The sequence below is a fragment of the Asparagus officinalis genome, chromosome 10 (genome assembly GCF_001876935.1).
Source record: "Asparagus officinalis chromosome 10, Aspof.V1, whole genome shotgun sequence".
NCBI lineage: Eukaryota > Viridiplantae > Streptophyta > Magnoliopsida > Asparagales > Asparagaceae > Asparagus > Asparagus officinalis.
In genome coordinates this window covers 63,934,631-63,946,524 of record NC_033803.1, presented here as the reverse complement: position 1 = coordinate 63,946,524, position 11,894 = coordinate 63,934,631, and the positions used below count along the sequence as shown (strand labels likewise).

The 11,894-nt window shown below is 38.7% G+C and overlaps 1 protein-coding gene across 1 annotated transcript; it reads left to right on the top strand.

The window, feature by feature from the left end:
- LOC109825328 lies at positions 51 to 7,831 on the top strand. The gene is made up of 7 exons (XM_020392170.1): positions 51 to 469; positions 1,686 to 1,804; positions 4,324 to 4,932; positions 5,036 to 5,339; positions 5,795 to 5,960; positions 7,052 to 7,154; positions 7,465 to 7,831. The coding sequence occupies exons 1-7, from the start codon at positions 140 to 142 to the stop codon at positions 7,580 to 7,582; spliced, it is 1,749 nt and encodes a 582-aa protein (XP_020247759.1). The 5' UTR covers positions 51 to 139; the 3' UTR covers positions 7,583 to 7,831.

Sequence of the window (11,894 nt, the reverse complement as noted above, 5' to 3'; positions counted from 1 at the left end):
GGAGCTGGAGAGGAGGAGGAGCCCTGATGCGATTGGGTTGGAGAGTGATTATGATGAGAGGAGTTCAAGTAGGGAGAACTCGCCGGAGATCGGGGAGGGGGAGGGGGAGAGGGAGAGGGTTAGGAGAATCGTGAGAGGGATGACCGAGGGCTCGAATAGGAGCGAGAGCAGCAGCCCTAGGGCAGAGTGGCTCGGTGAGAGGGAGAGAGAGCGGGTGAGGTTGGTGAGGGAATGGGTGCAAATGGCGAGCCAGCAACAGAGAGATGTTCGAAATGGCGGAAATGGAGGAGGAAGAAGAGATGATGATGGGCAGCAACAGGAGAGTATGAGGAGGGATTTGTTGAGGGTGAGAGGACGGCAGGCGAGGTTGGATTTGATAATGAGGATTGTGCGGGAGAGGCAGAGGGAGCTTCAGGGGTTGTCGGAGCATCGGGCTGTCTCGGATTTCGCTCATCGGAATAGGATTCAGGTAACTGACTGCCAAATTTTCAATTTTCTGGGTGAATGCTGCTAAAAGTCGGTGACTTTGTTTGCTTCTTGATGTGGTTATAGATATTTTGGTGTTTATTGGCCTTGTGCAATTTCTATTGGATGGATATCCATAAACTCTGATATAATGTGCAATGTTGATCGAGGAAGGATTTTGCTATGCACGGTACATTGCTTCATGTATTAGAGAGTTTCTTGGATACTGTGTGTTGAGATATCTTGGTGGTGTTGATCTGTTTGATCTAACATTAGTTGTCTTAAATTTCTTAGAGAGTTTCAAGTTCTAGTTTTGCTCGCAAGAAACAATTTATAAGAAAACAAAATGACTAAACATCTGAAGTTAATAGGAAAAAACTGTCTCGTCCTTTCAGGATACTTGGAGTACATTACTCAAAGAACATCCAGGACCTCACTTTTATTTGCTGTTGCACTTTAAAGTTTAAATTTTAGGTGCATTTCAAAGAAATCAATTCATTTCTGCTAGGCTTTTTGGATAAAGTGCTTTTGTTGTAGGTAGGAGTTTTTTAAACCATTTTAGCTTAATGATGATTTCATTTTTACTGCTTTCAACCTTGTATTGTCATGTCTTATGTATGTCAGCTATCATGTTAATTAATCTCTAGGTGCATCACAAAAATTCTGAAAGGACTTTCTTTTGACCTTTCAGAATGGATCACTTCTGCTTTTAGCCTATAATTTTTAGTTTTATTTTTTTTAACTGAAATATTGATGTATGTCTTGACTCCTTCAAACCTTGTACTCTGCACTAGTCTTCTACACATCAGCTAGCATGTTGACACTTGATAATTGTCTTTACATTGGACTCTCATCTGCTTAAAACATTGCTTTAACCAGTTCATAAACACCAAGTGAGTATACTGATATCCATCACAAAGCAGTAGTGCAGTACTCATGTAGGAATGCCCATGACCGTTGACATAATGCCCACTGATGCAGGGACAACAGCAAAATGTATTGTAACTGGTCATGGTTGACAAAGTTTATCAGTGTTATTGATGAGGCAAATTACTAATTAGGTTACCATTCATATAAGTGTAATGAGTGTCATTTCTTTATTCTTATTCCATTGTACTCCCAAGGGTCTTAGACTCTATGGGTTGCTTTTAGCTTAGAATCTTTTTCAGATTATATTTTCTGTGACTTGTCCAAGGATCTGATCAAATATCATCTTCCAGTCATTGCTCAGAGGAAGATTTTTAAGAAATGGAAGACCTGTTGAAGAAGAGAGGGCACCTTCATTGGCAGCAAGAGAATTAGGTCAGCTAAGACAACGACAACCGGTCTCTGCTTTGAGGTATGGGTTTTCCTAGTGTCTCATTGTCTTTTCTATAAATTTCATTAAAATGCAAGTTCCTAATTTTAATTTGTGTGTTATGCCTTTTGCTTTGCTACATCCCTCAATCTGGGAATTGTCATTCGATAGAAAATAGCGGAGCTCTTTCTCCAAACATAAGTGACAGTTTTTTTATATTAAAATGGAGGAAAAACTTTTAGATTATTTTTATTAAATTTATATCAGAGTTTATAATGTTTTTTGGTTTTCTTTTGTTCATGATGTGCTAATAGATGTACTAGTGTGATACTTTCTTTTCAAATGCATAATAGTGCACACCTGAAATTTGGATAGAGTGATATTCTATCATTCATTAGTCACCAAAGTCGATAACATTCAAAACTCAGAAAATAGGGATGCTAATTCAGATATCAGCTGAAATTTCTTTCATGAAGGAAACAATTTCGAGTTGACCCATGGATTTTTTTTTAATGTTTCGTTACTTGAAACAGGCTAAAACTCTATGGATGTGCTGATGTAAAGAATCATTTTGTCTGGTTATCTAACAATTAACATGGACACCACTACTTACTGGTTAACTTCATAGTTACCAGATGTTTCCTCTATTTGACATTCAGAGTCATACTGCGCCAAAGTCTGCACATGAAAATATTTTGATCTCTCCCATTCATCCATGCAAATGGTAGTTTGTCAGATTACCAAAATAATAGTATGGGTAACTTAGAAGTTAGAACATACAATATTTTAGATAAGAATGAAAACTGAAAACAAAGATTGGGTTGATGTGCCCCACATGTGTATGTGTGTGTCTGCATTTTTTTTCTCTTTTCCTTTCTTTTTCCTTTTTGGTGGGGTAGTATAGGTTTAGGGGCTTTTAGCTCAGTTGATGTTTGAGGAGAAAAGAAGAATTTGTAGACAGTAGACGTAAACATCTCTACTTCTTATATTTGACTGGTGAAATCTTAAAAACTACAAAGAAAAAGAAAATTAGAACTAGATTTTCCAAATCTTATCTGGGTGTATACATCAAATAGATAACTTTCCCCCATGGAGGAAAGTTAGAGAGAGAACTGTTACTCTTCTTTCTACTTTTGTTTGGAGGAAGAAAAGTAGATATTTATCAAGCCATTCACCTATTGATATGTGCTCCTGCATTTTGCGGCAAAATTTCCTTAATCCACTTAAAAAACTACTCTATATTCTGGGCAGTCTAGATAAGTTGTTGATGCTGACTCAAGAAGGTTGCGTGCTTACATTGTGTTATATAGAGTTGATAATTTCCATTTCTTTCCTTACCTCACAAAGGCCAGTGAGTACTCCGTTTATGACAACTATTTATCTGTAAGGTTACTTGATCTGTGTTGTACAATGCACAGTAAGAGACCCATAGTGGACTGTTATCTTATTCTTGTAACTCGAATAACTAATAATTAATCAAGCTAATGCCATTTGATATTCTTGTACTGTTTTGTCATTGCATAGAAGATAAATGGTGTCTTCACTAAGTATGCAATGTATGCTCTTAAGCTAGCAAAGAATAAACAACTCTTTTATACATGGTGAAGGTCTGTAATGGATCTTTATATATAAATCAGTGGATTATTGTTTGTTTATTAGAATGAAAAATTGTGATATTTAAGTCCATTAGAGATGAGTGTTTGTTCTCTAGTGTATATAACTAGAAACCATGTGTTACTAATAATGAGAAATGTGATAGATGTTTCAATTTCATGCTTGTTAATCTTGAATGTTCCCCAACTAGTAACATGCTGTAATCTGATTTAAGCAGAATGACAGCATGTTTCTTAATCCTACACAAGCAATCAATCTTTATTGCCTGTCTTGCAATCCGATTTAAAATGTGTTGCAACATTTATCAAATGCACTGTGTAATAATACTATATTGGCTTTGTGCAGTGAACTATAATTAAAGTTAATTTTTTTTGCAATCCTATCGTTCGAGTTTTAGATTTATTTATTTATTTATTTATTTGCCACTCTTCCTTATCAAGTCCGGTTGTATTTTTGTTATAAGATCAATTTATAATTACTCATATTCCCACTTATATCATGTGGTTACCATATTTTCATTTTTCTTTTATTTTGTTAACATCTTGTCATCTGCAAACTTGTTTGACATTGTTGACCTCATCACATCATTGATATCACATTTGCGCTTTCCCTTAATAAAAGTGGTGGGCTGTGGAAAACAGACATGCACAAAAACTTCGCAAAACTTTCACCAGGTTTCTACCTGAAGTTAGCCCTCCTTGTAGTTGTAGGAGCTAAACTGTTAGAGATGTTATCCATTCTACCTGTAATTCATTTTTGAGTTTAGAGTGAAAGAGATTCATACTCTATACTCTAGTCTGCTTATCTAAGTTTACTCAATGCTGTGTGCCCCAACTCGTATTTTTATTGCTTTAGTTTCCTCTCTGGTAAGTGGTAATGGCTCTGGCTAAAATATGTTAAGTTACCATAATACATTTCCTGACAAGTAGGGAGGGATTTCGCTTCAGATTGGAGAGTATTGTTCGTGATCAAGCAAATTACCAACATGATACTTCAGTCAGAAGTAATCTTAGTGGTTCCAGACACGAGGAAGCTCAGTCAAGTACAGCAGTTGAACCATCAAATGAGAACCATGTGCAGCATGTAACTAGGACAGAGAATAATGATATTCACCAAATGACAGAGGAAGCAACAGTTGAATTAGAAGGCAGCATATCTAATGTTATCACAGATTGGCAGGATTCGAGCACTCAAGGTGAAAATTGGCAGGAAGAAGCTACCATACATGAAGAAAATGACTGGCAACAGACAGCTAATGAAATTGGGTTTAGTGAATGGCCTGATGTGACTGAAGAAGAATCTGATGGAAACTGGCAGGAGAATATTGATCATGAATGGGCCGCACCAGAAGTCGAAGATGGAGAAGATAGTCATATCTTAGAAGCAAATGAGGATTGGCATGAGGATAACTCTCATGAGGATGTCGAAAACTGGGAAGATGGACCTTCAGATCCTTCAAGAGACCAGCGATCTATTCCGCTCAGAAGAGTCAATAGATTTATTCCACCTGACGATGATAATGTGTACAGTATGGAACTCAGGGAACTCTTAAGCAGGTACTAGCTGTCATTTTGAAGGGGGATATTGCTTTTTTTATTTGACATCCCTTTTTCTTACTGCATAAGTGCATATGTTGAAAAACCTGAACTTATTTTGCAGGAGAAGTGTTTCTAATCTTCTTCGCAGTGGGTTTCGAGAAAGCTTGGACCAGTTGATACAGTCTTATGTTCAACGACAGGGTCGTGCTCCTTTTGATTGGGATTTGCAAAGACCATTGCCCTCTCCTGCTTCCCCAGAGGAAGATCAGGTCTTTAGAGGAGATCCTCTTAACCAGGATCAGCAAGGGGTTCCAAGGCCTCCGCTTGTTCTTCCTTCTCCACCTGTGCCGCCCCCACAACCATTGTGGAACTCAGGGCTGCATCCTAATAATTGGACTCGTCAAAGCATTCCTCGTTCAGACATTGTAAGTTTCATCATCTATAAATTTGATCTGCACTCAAGTTTGTTAGCATAAAGCACCCCCTTTGGATATTATCTCAAAATGAACCCTGAATATGTTAGACAAGATCAGGAGAATTATTTTAATAGTTCAGGGTTTAAAACATGATTCACGACATTTTGGAGTATGTTGTTGTCTAATTTAGGCTTTTTGACAGTCCTTTAGTTATTCTTGTAGATATGCAGTTCTTAAATTAGTACCCATATAGATGTCCCTTTTGTTTTAGTTGATCATACTTTCTTTCTGTGTTTGGATTTTAATCAACAGGATAATTACCTGTCTTTAACCTGTTTAGTTACAAGGTTTATTTGCTTCATCTTTACAGTCGAATGGTTCTCATGGTTTCAGGATTCAGATTCTATTTCTTGTGTGTTGTACTTGTCTCTTTAAAATACTGAAATTTATGTTACACTGTACAGGAATGGGACATTATCAATGATTTAAGGGCTGATATGGCTAGGCTTCAGCAAGGGATGAGTCACATGCAGAGAATGTTGGAGGCATGCATGGATATGCAACTAGAATTGCAGCGATCAGTTAGACAAGAAGTGTCTGCAGCATTAAATCGTTCTGCGGGAGGGAAAGGTTAGTTCATCTTTTATTAGGATATCAAGATAAGCACTACTACGTATTTAGGTAAAACTGTGAATGCCTATTCTTGTGAAGGAGCCTCAGTGTTGGGCTATTTTCATGGGCGATTCATGTTCCCTTGCTTGTTTCAATTGAATTAGTCTCCTTTTGGTGTTCACAGAACTGCTCTGGGTACAAACGGAAAATGTGTCAGTTGGTATTTTTATGAACATATAGAAATCCCTGTGGACGGCCTCCAAGAGTTATGGAATTATGGAAACAGACCAAAGAAGTGACACTTATTGTTAATCCACGTCCATTAACAAAGTTTCATTTTGTTTAATAAAAAATTGCCAGATATGTAGCATAATACAAGGTGAACTGCCTTAGGCTTTTCAATGTTTTTCAAAGTTAGGCTGATGATTAATAATAGCTGGACATTAGATGGGTGGTAAATTATTTAATGTGTAGCTATCCTGCATGTTAGCCTTCCAAAACTTTTGATATAAGGCATGGCTATTTATACAAATGTGTATGCAACAGCACTAAAGTGGAGGGGTAATATCATCTCGATGTCACGAGTTGATGTTTTGTTCAAGAGTCCTGAAGTTTTCTGAGTGTCTTAGAGTTCTGAGAATCCAAATGTCTAATGTAGTAAAAAGATTGAAATACAAGCTAAGCTTTGCTCACAATCATTGTTGTTCTTTGCAAGGTAACAACCAGCTTTGCCACTGTTTCCTTCTTCATGTTTGATGTCTCCAAGTTTATCTTCCAGACCACCTTAGATACTTATTAATCACAGCTTTATCCTCAGTCAAATATTTTAATTATCTCTAGCCTCAATGAAAATCATAATGTTCGTTGTTCTGTCAGTTTATTACTGATTGCATTTCATAAGGTTTCAATATTGTCACTTTAGCCCTTCTCAGTTTGACCAACCTGAGCTGTTGTTTAGCAAACTGCTTTGTGCACTTGCATGCCTGTTTTCTAAAGCATTTGTGTGTATGACTAAGTTCCAGATATCTCAAGGAGAATATTTTGCACAAGTTAACACAAAACCAGTCCAATTAGTCACCTAGCGCTAAAACGTGACTCTTTTGTTTCAGGGACGGGTGAAGAGACATCAGAGGATGGATCTAAATGGGGAAATGTGAGAAAAGGGACTTGTTGCATCTGCTGTGACAATCAGATTGATTCTCTTCTGTACAGGTTTGTATATCCGGTCTTCTGTATATATTCACTATATGCCTGCATATTCACAAGACTACCCTCCCAAATCTCAATGTTTGCAAAATCACCCCCCAAATCAACTTTGGTAAAGAAATGCCCCCAAAAATCAACAAATCATCTACTGTTGTAGGCTAATTTGTTGTTGCAGTGTAAAAATATCAACAAAATGGTCAAATTTTTTACTCACTATATCTAAGAGGTGTATATATGGGGGAAAAAAACTCCGTATATTTGACCACATTTTATATGATCAGACTTTTATTCTCCTTCCCTTTCTTTTTATCACCAGGTGCGGGCATATGTGCACGTGCTCAAAATGTGCTAACGAGATGGTTCGAGGTGGAGGCAAGTGCCCTTTGTGCCGTGCACCCATCGTTGAGGTTATCCGAGCCTACTCTATATTGTAAAAAAGGACTAAAATTGCTTTAGGTAGAAAAATATAGGGGGTTGATCTGAGAGGGGCCTTAATTTTTTGTTGGCAGGAATTGCTTTGTTTAGGCCATCCAGCCTCTGTTTATAATTGGCCGGTGGTTCTTTTACCTCTGGCGTTCTAATTGTTTCTTTCTTTAGGGCCGTTAAAATGTTTGTGATGGGGACTGACATAATGTAACTTTCTTGTTTCATTAATTCCCTAATAAAAAGCTTCTTAATTGAAATATTTCTTCGGATATATCTGATGATGGTGTCAACCTAGCTAGGTCACCTTGTTACCCTTTCTTTTTTTTTTAAAGGGAATTTATTTTTCAAATTACGTTCATGTATCAGATCAGAAATATATTTGCTGAACGCATGAAGCATCCTTGAAACGGTGCCATATCCTTTTGCATTTTCTAGTGTGGTTTCTTCTACTCGACTCACATTGATGGAAGCCGACTCTGCTGTGTCCTCTCTTGTTGGATCCATCAAAATTCTATGTAATTCTGTAGACTTGAAGTACATCCTTGCCAATTTCCACCTCTACTGGTTGTTTTCTTGACATAAACAGCAACATTACTAATAGTTCTTGAGCCAACCTCTCTTCTTGTCTCTATTATCATAGACGTTTTCTTCAATCTTTTTTCTAGTCATTTCGACGTTTCGTATGCTTCAGCAAAATTTTCCGTCTATCATTGTACTGTACTGTTGTCATATACTTCCATTTATCGGTTGTATTCCCAGTTTAGAGGGAAAATAACTTTTGAAATGGGTTTTTTTTAGTGATGCTTCTGTTCATTGTAGTGAGCACACGAATTAAATGTACCAAGAAATTATATATGAAATAGAAGATAAAATACTCTACTTCAGATTGTGGACCCTTGTGTTTTCATAACATGATGAAATGCACAAAATTAAGAGTCCACGCTAAAATTTACACAGCGTTATTTTCAACCACACGAGTTTGGAGGCAATGCTCGTTGATGGGGTACCTCTACCTCTTCGTCGGTGTTGCTTTCATGAGCCGCCGTCTTTCGTCCAACATACCTCAAAAGCTGCACGTGCGGCGCATCCCCACCCTGATCTCTCCGCCAAACCCAACCTCTCTACAGCACCAACTCCTACTCCTCTCCAACCTGATCACCAACCCTTCCTGATTGTTGTCCTGATGATCCCCTCCCTCCTCTTCCACTTCACCTCTGACGAACATCTCGGAGCACCGGCAAACCGGGCACGACCGGTTCTTGGTGATCCACCGGTCAATGCACTCCGGGTGGAACACGTGCCCGCAGCCCGGTATCACCTTCACGACCTCCATGTCCTCGAACTCGCTCAAGCACACGACGCAGCCCCTCGTCGCCTCCTCCTCCTCCTCCCTTTTATAGCTCACCGTTTCGGGGGCCAAGCGAGCGGAGGGCACACGCCCGCTTCCGTTTCGCACGGAAAGCCTCCAGAGCATCCGCCCTGCCCTGCTGCGCACTGGTTGTTGCAGTAGAGGAGGATGAGACGAGACAGAGGCGGCGCGAGACGGAGCGAAGGCGATGGAGGCGAGGTGCGAGAGTCGAGCTCCGCCTGCTCGCCGGGGTTGCTTATGGCGGTGAGTCTGCTCTCCATTGGTTTTGTGTTGAGTGGAAGCAGTTTTGTGGAACCTTTGGCTTTGTCATAGAAACGTGAAGGGGAAGAAACGGCTGAGAGTTGGTTTGTTTCGCTCAGACTGAATACTGTGGGTCCAGAGAGAGAGAGAGAGAGAGTAAAAAGTGTGAGCGCTAGCTGCAAGGTGTCGATTGCGGTTGTTGTTTGGTTGCATGGCATTCTGAGCTGAAGGTGGAGGCATATTTTGTGGAGTGAGGACAAGCCAGCGCAAAATTCGCATTAAAATGTTTTGTGGTAGGTTTTGGGAGTACCCAAAAAAAAAGTACATGTTTGCAAGTTTGGTCAGTAATGTCTCGGTGCTTTGAACCAGGAGAAAACCGAGTAACTTATAAGTAAAACAATAGTAAACAAGAGTAAACATAGTGGTGATTTCCATGTCTCGTACATTTCTTTTATATAAGCTCATGCTTTTTTGCCTAACTAGTTCTTGTGGATTTGTACCTGGTTAAATATCAAAATTATTTTTTTAATTTTCTTACTATAAAATAAATCAGATTCATTTTGAGTTAAAAACTATAAACATGGATCATTACCATAAGTTCTATTTAAACATTTTAAACAAATATGAAATAGATGATTAATTTTAAAAATTTCTTGGAGTCAGGAATAAACAACTAACAAGTTTGTAGTGAAAAATAGGAGAACGTAGTACATTCTTAAGAATTATTAATCTTTACTTAGTTTGTTTATAATGATAGGATCTCATTATTAATTAACTACAATGCTTAGTGCATTATTTTTTTTTGTTAGACGTTCAAGGCAGACAAAGGACCCATGTGAGTCCTCATCGCAATGAATGTTATACACTTAGGTACTGTTTGACAAAGGGTTAAGTCAGGGGTTAAGGAGACTTAACACATTCTTAATCCGCCAAACACAAAAAATCTATACAAGGGTTAAAGTGAGTTAACCCTCCATAATTTGCCAAATATAAAAAATATAGAAGGGTTAATTTAACCCCTCTAGAGGGATTAAAATGAGTTAACCCCTCAAAATGAGGGGTTTTCTAATACTTCTATTTAGAAGGATTAAGAGTTAACCATTCTAATTATAAAGAAAATAGTCAAAATTATTGTTATTCCCAAACACTAAAACTGATCACAATGGCTAAAATAAAACTTATTTAACGGGTTAATAATTTAGTCCTTTAGGCCTCGTTTGGCAAAGAGTTAAGGAAGAGGAGTTAAATAAAATGATTAATGTACTTAACTCCTCTTCCTTGACTCTTTGCCAAACGAGGCCTAAAGGACTAAATTATTAACCCGTTAAATAAGTTTTATTTTAGCCATTGTGATCAATTTTAGTGTTTGGGAATAACAATGATTTTGACTATTTTTTTATAATTAGAAGGGTTAACTCTTAATCCTTCTAAATAGGAGTATTAGTAAACCCCTTATTTTGAGGGGTTAAGCTAACCCCTCTAGAGGGGTTAGCTTAACCCTTCTATATTTTTTATGTTTGACAAATTATAAAGGGTTAACTTACTTTAACCATTGTATAGATTTTTTGTGTTTGGCGGGTTATTAAGGGGTTAAGTCTCCTTAACCCCTCACTTAACCCTTTGCCAAACGGTACCTTAGATTATCGAATGAGCTAAGTATATTAATCTTTCTCTTTAACCCCTCTTCCTTAACCCTTTGCTAAATAGGGCCTTTAAGTACAAAGGAAAAAAGAAGAGTTAATCAATGGTGTAGTTGGTGAGGAAAAACTCCAAGAGTTTAATTTGGTATATGGATATATAATTGTAGGCGTTAAAAAATACATGTAGGTCCCCGCACGCAGCTCGAGACAAGAGAGAAGACGATGAACGTCGCTATTTGAGTCACAGAAGCTCATTTGACGACGATAAACGCATGAGGTGAGTCGACGGACCATACGAAGCAACGGAGTTTCAAAACAACGGAAACACGAATGGACCGCGAGCTGCACGTCGCTTACGAAAGATGAAGCGCCCCTCGTGTCCCATTCATTCCACATATGATTCAATCATGGGAGCTTGTAGATCTCCTTGTTGGTTTTCTGACGCATTTTGAATCGCGTGATTCCGACTTCGGATGACGAAAATTCAACGGAAACGGACGGAATTCTTAAAGCCAAAGCTTGGCCGAGACACCAAGAGGTGTCTCGGGCCGAGATGCCCACGAGTGTCCGCAGACCCAAAAATGCTATTTTTAGCTGTTTTGAGCCGTTTTTCGACCGTTAACCGTCTGGATTTGCTCCAAGTTATAAAATATCATCCATAAACGTGGTTAAGTGGTTACAACCGAGGATAAGGGGAATCGACTGTTCTTATCCGAAAACAGGGGTCCCGAAGCCTATAAATATAGCCCCAGGATCTTTATTTTTTTGAGGATCTGGAATTCTCGAGCGTTGGCGAAGCCCTGCTGAATTGAGGACTAAAGAGCCACGAATTTCAGAGAGGAGGAGGAGACTTCAGCGAATTCTTCAGCATAAAGAAGAGGAGTTCGTCAGATCTGCAGCCCGGTTCTTTGCCTTGAGATTGCCCCGTTGCGGTGATCTCGAGAAGAGTGATTATCTCGCTGTTGCCGAGATAATTGCTTCGGTTTCTTGATTCCTTCGCGAATCAATGAAACTCCGGATCTGATCTGATCGTTTGGTGGTCCACGGATACTAACGTTCCCGTCACAGGCC